This window comes from Petaurus breviceps, unplaced genomic scaffold, assembly GCF_028583685.1.
Source record: "Petaurus breviceps papuanus isolate PSGF00001 unplaced genomic scaffold, PetGlider_PUasm1.0 229, whole genome shotgun sequence".
NCBI classification, from domain to species: Eukaryota; Metazoa; Chordata; class Mammalia; order Diprotodontia; family Petauridae; genus Petaurus; species Petaurus breviceps.
Window position 1 is genome coordinate 15,915,938 of NW_027185903.1, and position 15,276 is coordinate 15,931,213.

The 15,276-nt window shown below is 36.5% G+C and overlaps 1 protein-coding gene across 1 annotated transcript in view; it reads left to right on the plus strand.

Annotated features, from left to right (window-relative positions):
• IQGAP2 (IQ motif containing GTPase activating protein 2) overlaps positions 1 to 15,276 on the plus strand; it is a 369,993-nt gene that overhangs the window by 301,888 nt on the left and 52,829 nt on the right. Inside the window, exons 18-22 of the mRNA XM_069096257.1 lie at positions 3,633 to 3,716; positions 5,473 to 5,544; positions 6,372 to 6,441; positions 7,633 to 7,841; positions 13,392 to 13,541. Of these exons, the coding sequence (XP_068952358.1) occupies positions 3,633 to 3,716; positions 5,473 to 5,544; positions 6,372 to 6,441; positions 7,633 to 7,841; positions 13,392 to 13,541 (585 nt within the window). The remainder of the gene's footprint in view (positions 1 to 3,632; positions 3,717 to 5,472; positions 5,545 to 6,371; positions 6,442 to 7,632; positions 7,842 to 13,391; positions 13,542 to 15,276) is intronic.

Genomic DNA, 15,276 nt, shown 5'->3' on the forward strand with positions numbered 1-15,276 from the left:
TGTGTGTGTGTGTGTGTGTGTGTGTGTGTGTGTGTGTGTGTGTGTGTTGAGTGTCTGAGGCCGGATTTGAACTCAGGTCCTCCTGACTCCAGGGCTGGCGCTCTATTCACCGCACCACCTAGCCGCCCCCTCAGTAGTTGTTTTTTTTTTAAAGACAGGTTAAATTTGGCAGGACATTCATTCATCCATTCAACAACCATTTATCAAATATGGGGGACAAAGCATTGCTCTAGGTAGTGAGGGAGATAGAAAGTTTAGATAAGATATAGCACCTGCCCTCCTGGAATTCAGAAGGAGAAAAAAATCACAAACTTGTAATGCACTGTATTACCTAAGTGCATTGTAGGGATGCAAGGTAGAGTGTGAAGTCCAAGGGGGAAACTTGTAGATTACAGTGGCATAATGGAAAAAAATTTCACAGAGAAGGTGACATTTGAATTAGGTTTTTATCAGAATACATGACAAATGGGAAAATTCGTCAGCATTGGGAACTCCCAATGTGGGAACTCCTTCAGCACAGATTGTAGCCAACCTAAAAGTTGGTAAAGAGGTTTGAGTCATTTGCCTGACTTATTTCTCAAGATTCAAGTGACTCACGCAGGGTCACTCAGCTAGTTGTGTCAGAGTCACAATTTTAACTAAACCAGGTCTTCCGGACTCTAGAGCCACTATACTCTTTGTACAGACTTTAAAAGATGTAAAAAAATATTTCAACAGTGAAGAAGGAGGGGCCATATTAAAGATAATCACTTGTTCCTAGTGAATCCATGCTCTCATTTTGTGATGATTCTTTTTATCCATTCTAGGAATTTGCCAGACATGAGACTCAAGCTTCCACTCCTCTCTCCATTTATAATTACTATAAAATTAATATGTCTTTATTTTATGATTAAGAGTTAAAAGAAATTTTCAACATTTCTTATTTTATACAATCTTGGTGAGAAAGTGGAGTGTAAGGAATTTCATGATATATTGAATGTGGATTATAAGCAAATTTAGTGGACGTAACCCTCACACACCTATTTTCCTAATCATTACTTCTGCCATGACAAGTTTTAGAATTTTTTGTAATTTCTCTTCTTTAACTCTTCAGAGTCATTTATTTGAAATTCTGATATATTTTTCTGTGATCTTATAATCAGGATGTTTTATTAGCAAGGGAGGAAATGTTGATCATACTTGCAATCTTATCTTTGGTTCTAACAGATCCAGAAGGTATAATAGCAAGATCTCTATTAGACACATGGAACCCAGAGTCAGGAAATGAATCCCACTCCTAATTTAGTAGTTCATTAAGTATACAGTATAGCCCCCATGAATCAAGATTTCTTTTTGAAGGTATGTGGTAATTATTGGAGCACATATATAAAATGTCCTTATATTGATATATTCTAGTTATAAGCATTTATAAAAGGATATGGAGAACTGATAAACTATTAATAGAATATACTAACTACTGAGTTTTTCCTAATTTTCTGTGCTACAAGTTAGAAGGTGACATTTTAATAGCATATTTTCTTTTTCCATTTGGGTCATAATGAATCAACCAATCTTTAAAGTAGAGTAATTTATTTGTTGTTGTTCTGAGGCAACACAGTCATCTGGGGGAAAAAAAAGTCATGTTTTTCATTTCATATAGAAAAGACTCCAATTATTTCCCTTTATGGGCTTAGTGGGTAGAGATTTACTTTAATACCTCATAGCAAGGGACTTCCTATGCTTTGCTGATCTTCAAGAAAGCATTAACAGTTAGCTATAGTTGGGAAAACTGGAAAACAGTATGGCAGAAACTAGGTAAAGACCAAGATCTCACACTGTATAACAAGGTCAAAATGGGTCTGTGATTTAATATAAGGGGTGATACCACAAGTAAATTAGGAGGGCATGAAAGTTCATTCCCCGACAAGTGATCAAAGGATACAAATAGGCAGTTTTCAGACACAGAAATCAAAACTTATCTGTAATCATATGAGAAAATATTCTAAATCACTATTGATTAGAGAAATGCAAATTAAAAGAGCTCTGAGGTACTACCTCAAACCTACCAAATCGGCTAATATGACAAAAAAGGAAAATGATAAATGTTGAAGGGTATATGGGAAAACTGGAACATTAATGTACTCTTGGTGTAGTTATGAACTAGTCTATCCATTCGGGAGGGTAATTTGCAACTATTGCCAGAGGGCTATAAAATTGTGCATACCCTTTGATCCAGCAATACCACTGCTACATCTATATCCCAAAGATATCTAAAAAGGGGGGGCGGTGTAGGAGGACTTATTTGTACAAAAATATTTATATCAGCTCTTTTTGTGGGTAAGTATTGGAAATCAAAGGGATGCCCATCATTTAGGGAATGGCTAAACAAGCTCTGGTATATGATTGTGATGGAATATCACTGTGGTATAAGAAAGACAAGCTGAATTGTTTCCAAAAAACCTGGAAAGACTTACATGAACTGATTTTATCACCAATGCAATATTCACAGTGCCCACAATCACTATAAATATACCTGTGTGATGCTCAATCACAAAATACAACAAACTCTCCATATGGAGGACAGAAGCAAAACATTTATTCTGACACCAGAAAACCAAATCCCCAAACCAGTAAGCCAATTGCATCATAGTAGCAAAGAAGTTAATAAGCCACAACAGCACAGAGAGCCATAGCATCCTTTAGCCTTCCCACAAACCAACAAAAGACAAATATTTTCTCACAAGCCTGACTGACTCCCTGGGACACATGCTCTCCTCCCAACTGTCTAGTCTAACTCCTAGCTTCCTGTGTGCTCTGCTCCACCCTTCAGCAAATTCCTCCCCCCACAGGTTCCATATGATTACATTCAGCCTATTAGGAGGCAGAATATATTTTCAAAGCAGGGTAGGTCTCAGCCTATTAGGGGCAGAGTATATTTTCAAAGCAGGGAAGGTCTTCATAATTCCCTTAGGCTTATTAAGGGGCAGGGAAGATCTTCAAATTGCCATTACCATTAATGCAAAACTGATGCAAAGCAAAGTAAGCAGAATCATCAGAATGTTGTACACAGCAATAGCAATGTTGTTTTGATGAAGAACTGTGAATGTCTTAGCTATTCTCAGTGATATAAGACAATCCCATAGTACTATCCACCTCCAGAGAAAGACCTGATACTGTCCAAATACAGACTGCAGTATGCTCTTTTCACTTTCTTTCATTCTTTTTTTCGTTTGAGTATTCTTGTACAAAACGACTAATATGGAAATGTTTTACATGATTAACATGTGTTACCTTTATCTCATTGCTTACTATCTCAGAGATCGGGAGAAGAAGGAAGGGAGGGACAGAATTTGGAACTCAATACTTAAAAAACAAATGCTAAAAAAATTATTTTAATATATAATGGGGGAATTTTTTTTTCAATCCAGTTAGCTTTAGCCCCTTCCCATACACCGAAGTCCATTACTAGAAACCTTGCCCAGGGTATCGAGGTCATGGACGTTTGCCTGAAATCATAAGGTGAAAGAATGACACATTGATATTACATTTAAAATTTTTCCCACAGTACCTCTTAAAAGAATTTGCTCATTTTTGTTTTCTTCACTACAAGTAAATAAAAACTATAACTTGTCTTTTCTTTCTTTTTTATATAGGCTGTTTGGAGGGGCTATAGAGATCGGAAAAGTTTTACCGAGAGGAAGAAACTGTTTGCTGCAAATGTTGCTTTTATTATTAAGGTAAAGATTCTTTAATATTTTATGTTTCATCTGAGACTTAAGTATAGCAGGTCAATCTTTTTACAGCTTTCTAAATGATTCTCTAGTCCACTCACCACAGCATATATTTTAACCTTCTCTTCTCCCCTCAAGCCTTCCACCACAGCCCCAAACCAATTAGATGAGAACATTAACTAACTCATACTTCACGTTCCCTGCAAAAATCAGGTCATTTGCCAAGAGCTTCATTTTCCCCCATTCTCATTTCACTTCTCTCTGATATCATCCTTCACTTTCTCCTCCATTCTTCATTCTCTGATCAATACATGGACCTTCTCCCTGTCAAGGTCCACCCTGCTATCCTCTCCCAAGGTCCTCCAACAGATTGCCCCCACGATCAACCTCCTTTCTTTATTTAATCTTCTATCTCTCCCTATCCTGTTGGCTCTTTCCCTGCTACCTACAAATTTTTCTCCACTCATCTTGAAAAAATTATCACTAGATCCTATCATCACCGCTAGCCATCTTCTTGTGTCTTTCTTCCTCTTCTCAGCTAACCTCCTTGAAAAAGCCTACTAGGCACTTCTCTTTCTCTCCGTTTAGTCTTTTCTAACCCTCTGCAATCTCAACTTCTGACCTCATCATTCAACTGGAACTTCTCTCTCCAAAGTTACCATCATCTCTTCTTAACTGTCAGATTTAAAGGCTTCTTTTTGATCTTGTATGTACCTATTTTAATACATGTTATCTCTCCTATTAGAATTACCACTCCTTGAGGGTAGGAACTGTTTTTGTATTTTAATTCTCTATACTTTAATACAGTGCCTGGCATATCATAAGCACTTAATAAATGCTTGTTGGCTAAGTGATTGTTTATTTTAGTTTTAATTCCAAACACTCAGAAATGATCACTCAACAACTAAGGAAAAGCACATTTTATATGATTTTCTTCTTCACATTCCAATATGATGTTGCAAAAGTTTCTCCAACTATCCAGTCAACATTTACGTACCCATTCCATGCAGAATACTCTAATTCTAGGGGAACAGAAAGCTACAATAGAGAAAGAGCCCTTGCTTTCCAATAAGTTAATGGGGACAGGGCAGATAACTCAGTAACAGAATATACATGTAACCAGCAGGCGCACAACAGAAATACTCTATTGGGCAAGAGAGAAAGATGAATGGTGTGAAAAAAATAGAATGCTTGGATTTCTTTGAAATTGCAAGGTGAGGTTAGCCTGCAAAGGTACCATTTTTGAAGGAAGAAACAATGGATTGATTGGAGTTTGTTGCAAGCATAGACATTCAATAAGATCGTGTAGTCATAGAGAGCATATTTATCCCCTAAGAAAATTACTGGCTAAAATTGGGAGGTTGGTATTCTCTTGTGAAGCATGTAGGTAGAGCTGAAAGTAGGCTTAAGTGAAACAAAATCCACTTAAAATAGAGGTCTGTCTTTCAGTCAGTTTTAGCCTCTGAATGATTATAGCCTCAGGTAAGTCACTTGGCCTGTAGGAAATTTTCTAATCTCTCTCTTTTTGATTGTCTTTAGAATTAGGATGCCTTCCTCCTATCCTACAAGTTAAGGAGAAAAAATAGTAATAAATAAAGTGCTTTTGTATGCCTTAGAAGAAATACAAAGAAAGATGTGGAAGGAAAAATAAATCTTGTTTTCCAAATGTAATACTTTACTTGATATCATCACACAAGATATTAATACTAATTTTAAAAAAACTGCATGGTTTTCTTGAATTTTCTGTTACTTCTCTTTTTAGATTCAATCCTGGTACAGAATGATATTAGCAAAAAGACGTTACTCTTCAAGAAAGCTTTATTTCAAACAACACGTAAGAGAAATTTTTTTCCTCTTAGATAACTGATAAAATTCATCACTATCATTATATAATAGATATGACTAGACTTTAATGCTTCAATGAATCTATGGTCTTATTGTTGTAGGTAGCCTGCATTGGTACAGCCACTCATCCACATGTCCTTATCCTGTATGGAATTCTTGTCCATGTTCTCCTATAAATCCTCCATGGGGTTTTTGCCTTGTATTTGGGACCATTAGGTCTCTCTCTCAGGGACCAGAACAGTAAATGGGCTTCTCTCTTGTATTCCTTAATCTTGCTACATAACTGTTCCCCTTTCTTTTCTGATTATATATTATGTGCACATTACATTTTTTGCATAGTGTGAAATCTCTCAAATTTGAACTTGGAGGGAAAGCCAGGTTTTACTTGTGAAACCAACAAATTACTGTGTATTTATATGTATGAATTTAAAGAAATGAGATTTTTATTATCTTTAGTAACGACAGTAATTACCTAATAATGTTTGTTTTTTAATTTACTTTCCTTGAGAAGATTGCAAGCATTGGGCAAGGCAGACCTTTTTAATAAATAGATACATTTATAATTAGTGCCATGTTTACATGCCAACACTATACTAAAGTCTTCAAACCATTCTTCAGCGATCTGAGCATTTTTCCTTTCATCTCACTTACACTATTCATTTGCTTAGAAAATTTGTATACAAGGGAAAGAAAAACTTCAGCTAGCCAATGTCCACATATCACATATTCCAAATGTAGGAGTGTTAAAATTAATGGCAACTTGCAGTACTAAGGATTTGACTTTTTCTTGATTGTGACTTTTCTCAATTTTTCCAGGTTGACAAAATTGTGAAACTTCAGTCCTGTATAAGAGCATTCAAAGCTAGAGTTGACTATAAAACTCTGAGTAAGTAGAATCATTTTGGAAATAGAGCATGAATTAATTCTTTAGGGAACAAGCAAAAACAAGTGGAATTATCTATAATTCCTTTTCAGCCCACTATTTCAAGAATAGGGTTCGGGACTTATCTCAGAACTGACTTGTCATCACTTGTGCTCATATGAAAAAGAAACTACTGTTACTCCTTTATTTTATTTCATTTTTTGATAAGGGGAAAATAGATTACATTTTTCTAAAGAGATTTTATGCTGTTTTTATATATTCAGTTTGAATTGAAAGAATCAGGGATATTCTAAAAGATGTATGTATGAGCTTAGACACTGTCTACCTCTACATAAATTTTATCTGTTATCAACCATCTGGCTGACCTGGAGAGTCTCATGTGTGAGTTGTTGTGTAGTATGTGGATGTGTAGAGTGGAGAACCATACATAAGACTCTAGGTGAGTCACTTCCATTTCTGTACCTAGCTTTATTTACCAATAAAATGAAAAAGGGAGTTGGATTAAAATCTCTAAGGTTCTCTCCTTGCTCCTAAGGCTATGATCCTAAGAAAAATGAGCATTATGTGGATAGAAAATGTTGATCTTAATGGTTGGGAGTATTCATTTCTTTTAAAGATACTTTTATTACTAGAAACTTAATATACAACATATAATCAAACTATGCTAGTAGGATTACACAGAAATACAAAAAGACTTTTATGAATTAAGCGACATAAGTAGAATAAGAACAACATTAATTTACTCTCACATATAAAAAATCAATAACAACAATAATGTGAACATAAAAGTATATACATTGTTTTGGAAGGAGATGGAGGAAATTTTTTTTTTAATTCTTTGTTAGGAATACATATGCATATGTACATTTAGGTACGTAAGTGGATGCATGAGTTTGACATGTGTTTAATTTCTTAAAAGTCAATAGTTTAAATTTTTAGATTTTATTTGAGGTTTGCCCCATATACATATGTTCATTAGTATTTATTTTGAGGGTACATTTTGTTATACTGCTGTTTATGTTTCTTTTCTCCATATTTAAAAGTAGAAATGGTCAAACATAAGGATCAGTACTTTGCTTAACATGTGTTCTAAGGATCTAAGGTCCTAACAACCAAGATCTAATTTTCCCACCTGTAGGCACTGGGACCATGCTAACAAATTCAAACTATGCATGTATTCTCCTTTCCCTGCAGTGAATGATAAAAATCCTCCTTTGCATGTTTTGTGCAAGTTCTTGTATCTGTTGGACCAAAGTGATTTAGACTTACAGGAAGAATTGGAAAGGACAAGATTAAGGGAACAAGTAGTTACCAAAATCAGGGCTAATCAACAACTGGAAAAAGACCTGAACTTGATGGACATAAAGATTGGACTGCTTGTAAAAAACAGGATCACTCTGCAGGTCAGTAGAATTTTCCCCAACTGTTGTCTAGTAATGGTGTATATAGAGAAGACATTACAGCTAAGCCCACTTAGGACTCAGAGTGAATTGTTCAAGATTCATTGACCAATTTTTTATAATAAACGGAATATCTCAATTTCATCCCTGTGTATAATTTGTGATAGTTACTTTGGGAAATATTATTTTAATGATCCAGACCATATTCCTCTTAGGCTCCATATACTCTAGATTTTCTAAGCAAGTTCCATTTTCTAGGGGAGTTCTATCACACTTTTTTCCAAAACTGCATTAAAATATATTGGAATACTGGGAATTGTGGCACATGGCTGCCATAATCCCTATTTTGGGGGGAAGCTGAGGCTAGTGGATTGCTTGAGCTCTGAAATTTTGAGCTGCAGTAGAACTAAGGCCTTTCAGTGTCCTCAGTCATTCCAACACCAATATGGCAAGCTGCTGGGAGCAGAGGAACCATCAAGTTGCTTAAGGAAGGGTGAGAAGGTCCAGCGGGGAAATGGAGCCGGTCAAAACTTTTGTACTCATCAGCAGTGGGATTCGTTCTGGGAGTGGCTACTCCACTTCCAGCCTGGACAAGATAGGAAATTCAACTATTTTAGAAAATTGCTAAGTACTATACTTAAAATATATCTTAACCACCAAAAATGAAGACTCAACAGGCCACAGATTGTATCATGTAACTATTTATCTGCCTGTCTATCTGTATGTATAATATATATGTGTGTATATGTTTGCACTAATCCATAGTAGATGTATAAACAAACACACTGAGGTATCTGTATGATATAAGGGAAAAATTCTGGATTTGGAATCAAGGCACCTACATTTCAATCCTAGACCTCGAAGCAGCTGGTGGTGCAGTGAAGTGAGTGCTGGGCCTGGAGTCCTACATAAATTCCAATATGGATTAAAACGTTCATGTGATCTTAGACAAGTCACTTAACCTCTGTCTGCCTCAGTTTCCTCGACTGTAAAATGGTGATGATTGCACCTACCTCACAGGATTGTTGTGAGGATCTGATGAGATGATATTCATAAAATGTCTGTAGCACAGTTCCTGGCTGGTTATACAGTATGTTCCAAAAGTCTTAGTGGAGTTTTAAGCTCTTAAATTAAAGTTTAATGGCTTCATTGAAGCCTATTTTCCTTTCTTGTTGTTCAGTCATTTCTTTTTATGACCCATTTGGGGTTTTCTCAGAAAAGATACTGAAATAGCTTTGCCATTACTTTTTTCAACTCATTTTATAGCTGAGGAAACTGAGGCAGACATTAAGTGACTTGCCCAGGGTCACACAGCTAGTAAATGTCTGAGGCCAGATTTGAACTCAGGTCTTCCTGACTCCAGATCCTGTACTCTATCCACTGCACCACCTAGCTGCCCTGAAGCTTAAAATGGCACTAAGATTTTTGGGATACCCTGGGTCTGTATTTCACACCAGACTTTCCCCAAAGGAGTCCTGAAGTAGAGGGGGAGTTATAGAATGAGAATCCAGTATATAGCTCTGAGAACAAAGGAGTTGGTGAGAAGGAGCAACTGATGGCCAATGGCTGGACACTGCTAAGCTCTAATTCACTTGAGCAAGTATTTATTAAGCACCTATTGTATGCAAGGCCTCATAATAGGTACTATTGATATAGGAGTAAAAAATAGTCCCTGCCTTAAAAGACATTGTAACCATAAGGGAGGAGGTAGTGGTGGATTAGAAAAAGCAAAAAGAAATTGCCTAATAAAAGATGAAGGGGGAGTGGGGAGAGGAAGCACTAATAACTGGGGAAATCCTAAGAAACTTCCAAGAGGAAGTGACATGGCTTAAGGAGTGAGAGAAGCTATATTGTGAGGTTAAATTAAGTGACTTGCCCAAGGTCACATGCCTAGCAAGTGTATCAAGTGTCTGAGGCCAGATTTTAACTCAGGGCCTCCAGACTCCAGGGCCGGTGCTGTATTCCCTGCATCACCTTGCTGTGTGGAGTGTCTTCTCAACAAAAACCACACTAGGCCCTCGGGAGTCAATTTCATTTTAAAAAATCACAGACAAAGATGAAGTGAAACTCTAGTTAAGTAAGAAAGTTTCTCCTTTTCATCCTTCCTTGAGTTTACATTATAGCCTTTTAAATTCTATTTTCAGCAGATGAGACAAAGTCCCCAGATACCAAGCCATTTGGTTCTGGAGTACTGTTTCAGGGACTGACTTTTTGTTTGTTTTGTTTTGAGGCAAAACATCAGAACAAGACAGATGTAGGCTCATTTCTTCCTGCCCTTCATTTCCTGCCCTCTTCCCAGTAGCGAGACACCTCAGTGCCTTATAGGGTAGAACACTGCTAAAGAAAGAATCATAGAGAACAAAAATTTGAAATTACTAAGGAATTCAGAAGGTAGCTGTAGCTACAAGAGAGCATCTCCTTCCCCATTGCCCCACAAAACTCTCAAACAGTGAGTTGTCTACATTCAATCACCTCTTTCTTCCTTCTCCCTTATGCTCATAGATTATACTGCGGTTTTTTTTGGTCTTTGTATATAGTGAATAAAATATACATATATATATATATATATATATATATATATATATATATATATATGCCTTTGCACATAGTAGGTGTTGAATGCTTAACTGATTGAATTAAATTCAGTTCCAATAACTACACCAGTGATGGAAGGAAGGGGAGGTATTAGGAAAGCACAGGAATGAATGTAAACCTCAAAAGAATGGGTGGCAGCCTTGGAATTAAGAAGTTCTTGGTTCAGGTCCAACCACAATCACATGGTACCTCTGGGAAAGTTATGCTGCCTCTGGATGTCCGCAGACAACTATAAATTGCAGCACAATTGTTGGGCTGCTTTAGTCAAGGGAGTCTTACCCTCTGAGTTCCCTACAGAAATAAAATCACAGGTCTGAAAGGAAGGGAGAGCTAAGGAGGGAGGTGTGGCCTACAATTGAATATCCCATCTATAAAAATGCCTGTTAGAATACAGTTCATATAATTTTATAAACTGTGCTGAACAGTGTTGTGTGATTTTAAAATTTACCATCATTTTAGTCAAATGAGAACTTCTGAAGGGTAGCTCTTGTTGCTTTTAAACCATTACCACCCCCCCTTCCCCCAAGAAGAATTTATCATGTCTTCATCAATATATAAACAGGAAATGTTTTACATCTAGAAGACGCTTTGTTTGAAAATTGTAAATAGTTTAAATACTTGCCACCTCCTAGAAATAGTCATAGCAGATTGTCCTATCTTTAGAAAACTTTGGGAGTTTTAAGACTTTCTTGAGAATAGACTGGTGGTACTTCATGAAAGACAAAAGCTAGAAATCTCATCCATTACAGCATCAGCTTTTGTAGAATCCTTGTCGTAATTTCTGGATATATGAACTATTTCATGTAGGTACTTCAGCTCTGGGGGGGACTTACTGAGAGATGTATCACTTAGTCTCTGGGTATTATGAACTTAGTTTTGTATATTTAAAGAATGGATATTTTAGTATCTCCTGCAAGCCAGTATTATGTGTGCATTATTTTAAGTCTATATAATAGCTGTAGACTTAGAATATTTTCTATTTTAAAATAAGAATAATTTTCTTATTAAGCAGCTATAAGACTCACTAATTATTTTAAAATCATAATTTCTGCAAGTCAGCAAGTAGAGCAGAGATTTATTACATGCTTATTTTGTGTAGGACATTGTGCTATACATAATGTCCCAAGTCACTGAGGATATGGAGATGAAAAATAGAAAAGCTCCGAACCTCAAAGGTAAACCAAAATGTGACTGAAGAATCATATGACTTCCTGCAACTCTGCCACACTTAAATTCACCCTATGATGTTATTGGTCCTCTTTGAAAGCAAAGGACAAATAACAACGACAACAAAACTAATGAACAATTGTAATGCTAGCTAACATTTATATGGCATTTGAAAGTTTGCAAAGCACTTTACATACCTCATCTCATTTGTTTCTCACAATAGCTTTGCGAGGTAAGTGCTATTGTCATTCCCATTTTACAGATGATGAAACTTAGTAAATATTTGAGACGTGATTCAAACTCAGGTCTTCCTGATTCCAAGTCCAGAAATGGAGCTACTTTGTCACTTAGTTGCTTAGCTATATTCTCTGTTACATAGATTTATGCAAATTAGAGTAGACTGATGGTACTTCATCTAAACACATTCAAGACAGTAGAAAGAATTCAGATATTTGTAAGAGAATGAGATCTTGAGCAGATATTGCCTGATTGTGAAAATAGAGATGAATTACAGCTGTTTACCTTAAGTTGAAAGGAAAACAGAAAAAGAACTCCAACCTAAGTTTAGTAGTTGAAAGCAGAAAAAGTCTCTGGACTACAGGAAAGGAGGAAGAATGGAGTTGACAAGGTTGATAAGCAAAGCAGCCAGTGGCAACTGGGACTATCATGGACTGTGAGGCCACAGGCTGTCACTTGTGTGGAATAGCTCCAACAGTTGAAAAGTGGTAATGAGCTCATAGAAAAAGAGGAAGAAGGAGAACATATTTCTTATCTTTGGGGCCTTGCTGGCCACTGCTTCATCCACCCTACCTCCCACAAATAAAAATACAACTCAACTTTCTGCCTTTACCATATACATATGAGTGAGAATGATGAAACTAGTTAAACTGGAAGGACAGAGCCAGTGTGTAAAGATCCTTCCTTTTCTTCTTTAATCATTCATTTCTCTCCTGAAGAATCTGGAAAAAAAAAAGCACCGTGACACAGGAATTCATTTTTTTTGTTTTACGTCCAGGATTTAAGGGTATAAAGTGGAACATCTCTTAATAAAGACCCCAAAATGAGTTCTTGTTCACACCGGATATCCAATGTTTGAGGTGAAAAGGGGCATGATTTTCTTTGTTCATTCTTAGAATAATGATCAAGTCTTAGATGGGAAGACTTGATTAGAGGAAATAGCGTTCATAATTCTTCTTGCCCTCCAGATGAGCCCAGAGAAAAGTCACTGCATAACTTGTAATGTAATGATTTCTTGGTTATCTTTGGGGTTTTTTTTTTTTTAAAATCTGGTTGACTGTATTTTCTAAGATATTAGTAGAAGTTGAGGCTTAGATTAATTAGAGCAATTGTAGAATCAAGAATAAGCCTATTCATAAAATTAAATGAAAATTCAATTGAGGCCACTTTATATCTCCCTGGAACAGTGCAAAAAAAGCATTGGTTCTAGAGTTAGAGGACCTGTGTTCAGATCCTGCTTCTGACACTTATTACCTGTTGTGATCTTTGAGTAAGAAACTCAACCTCCCTAGGACTTCTCATCTCTAGGTTGAGAGGGTTGGATTACATGGCCACTGAGGTCCCTTCCAGTTGTACAGCTATGAACCTGTTGTACATTAGAAAATATGCTGAATGTGGAGATTTCTCCTCTGCCTTTAAATTTTTTTTTCTTGGTTTCTTCATGGGGAAGTATCAGCCTCATGTCCTGTGTGTATGTTGGAGGAGTGATCCCAGGTATGAGAAGATCATCATAATGAAGAATAAAGAATGTTAACTTTTTAAATTTCCCTACAGGATGTTATTTCACATCGGAAGAAGATGAATAAGAAGAAATGCCAAGAATTGTTGCTGCTGAGTGGCAATGAAAAACAAGGAATTAAAAGTTTGAGTAAGGAGAAGAGGAAAAAACTGGAAGCCTACCAGCAGCTATTCTACATTCTGCAGGTTAGAGCAGCTTTTGTCTGAGTATGGCTTATTGACCAAACCACCTTGTTCCCTTGTCTGTAACTCAAACACGTATAAGTGACTTTATTCTCCATTTAAGAAACTCATAAATCTATAACATGAGTAAATACTTTTAAGAGTCAAGGAAAAATAAAAGTGACTGCTTGTTATGGGGAGCAGGAATTTTCTGGGGAAGTGAGGCTCTACCTCTTCTTTTTATTACTTTATTAATTTCTAATAATCTGATTACTGTTTTGTTAAGTGTGTGTGTGTGTGTGTGTGTGTATATATATTTTTTTTTTGTAAGAGGCTGATAACTGAAGAAGAAGAAGAGTAATTAAGGAGTATGGGGGCCAAACTCTAATTTGATTGGGTAATCAGTCACACCAACCCTAGAAAATAAGGGCTACCATCCATGGTGGGAAGGAAAGTATGGGGCAAGGGGACGAGAGAAAGTGAGAGATAGATAGCAGCCCAAATCTAACCTAAGAGAGTCCTCAGGTTCTGTGATTAATACTCGAGGGCACTCTGTTTTACCTTATCCTTTCCTACTAAAGAAATTGGTACCTTGATGGGGACAAGATACTTTCATTTTTTTTATTTCCAGGATATAACTTTCAGTGACTTTTCAGTTTTCTACGCTTCTGGAAAGTTGGTGAGGACTTGGAGCTCTAATTGGTGTAGCTAGGCTTTGGATCCATCTTTTTTTTTTTTTCCATTTTTCACCCCTAATCATGGCTTCTATCTCAAAAAATGCATGCTCTTGGTTTCAAAGAAAATTACATGAGCAACTATGATATTAATGCAAATCCATTATGACTAAAGGAAAGCTACTTACATTTATAATAATAAAATGTAGCACTTCAAGGTTTACAAAGTAATGTATGTATATGTGTGCATATGTAAATATATGTGAAAATATGTACGTACACATGCATGCATGTATGCATATGTGTGTATCCTTAAGACAACTCTGTGAGGTAAGTGCTGTTATTGCACATTGCACAGATAAGGAAACTGAGGTCCAAAGAAATTAAGTGAGTTAGAACTCTTTATTTCCGGTCCCATGCACTACCCATTGTACAGTACTTCCTCCCTCTCTGAGGTGCCCTTTGCAACTTGAGTCACTTCCTCTTAGGAAACTGACCCTTAATCTTTTTTAGAAAACCACACTATCATTATGCAATAACGCTCTATGTACGACTTAGGGCAGGAAAGAAAGGATCTTAGAAGTTATCTAGAGGTCCAGCAACCTCAGCTTATCATTGGAAACAGTGAGCCTTAAGGAAAAGAAATATCTTTCCCAACACCACAGAGGTAGTAAGTAAAGTAAGTAACAAAGCCAAGATTCCAACCCAGGTCCACTGGCTTGAAATCTAAGTCCTTTCCCCACTATACCATAGAAAATATGCTAATAAAAATTTTTTCCAGTAGTAATAGTAGATATCAAATAGACCACAAAGTTCTTGGGATCACAGATTTAGGGCTAGAAGGGTCCCAAGAGGTCGTCTATTTCAACCTCACTTTTTGTGTATGTCTCACATGAAGGTGTTTCTTCACCTGGGAGTTCCTCCATATTCTAATGAACTTGCACCTTTAAGGTTCAGTCCTTCTCCCATAGTCTTCAATATGTCCCTCATAATGTTGAAGGTTCCTGAATGCTAGATTTGAACCCCCTCTTCTCATTAGCTTCTGTTTTATTGCTTTTATAAATCTTGCTTCATTCCCTCCCTTT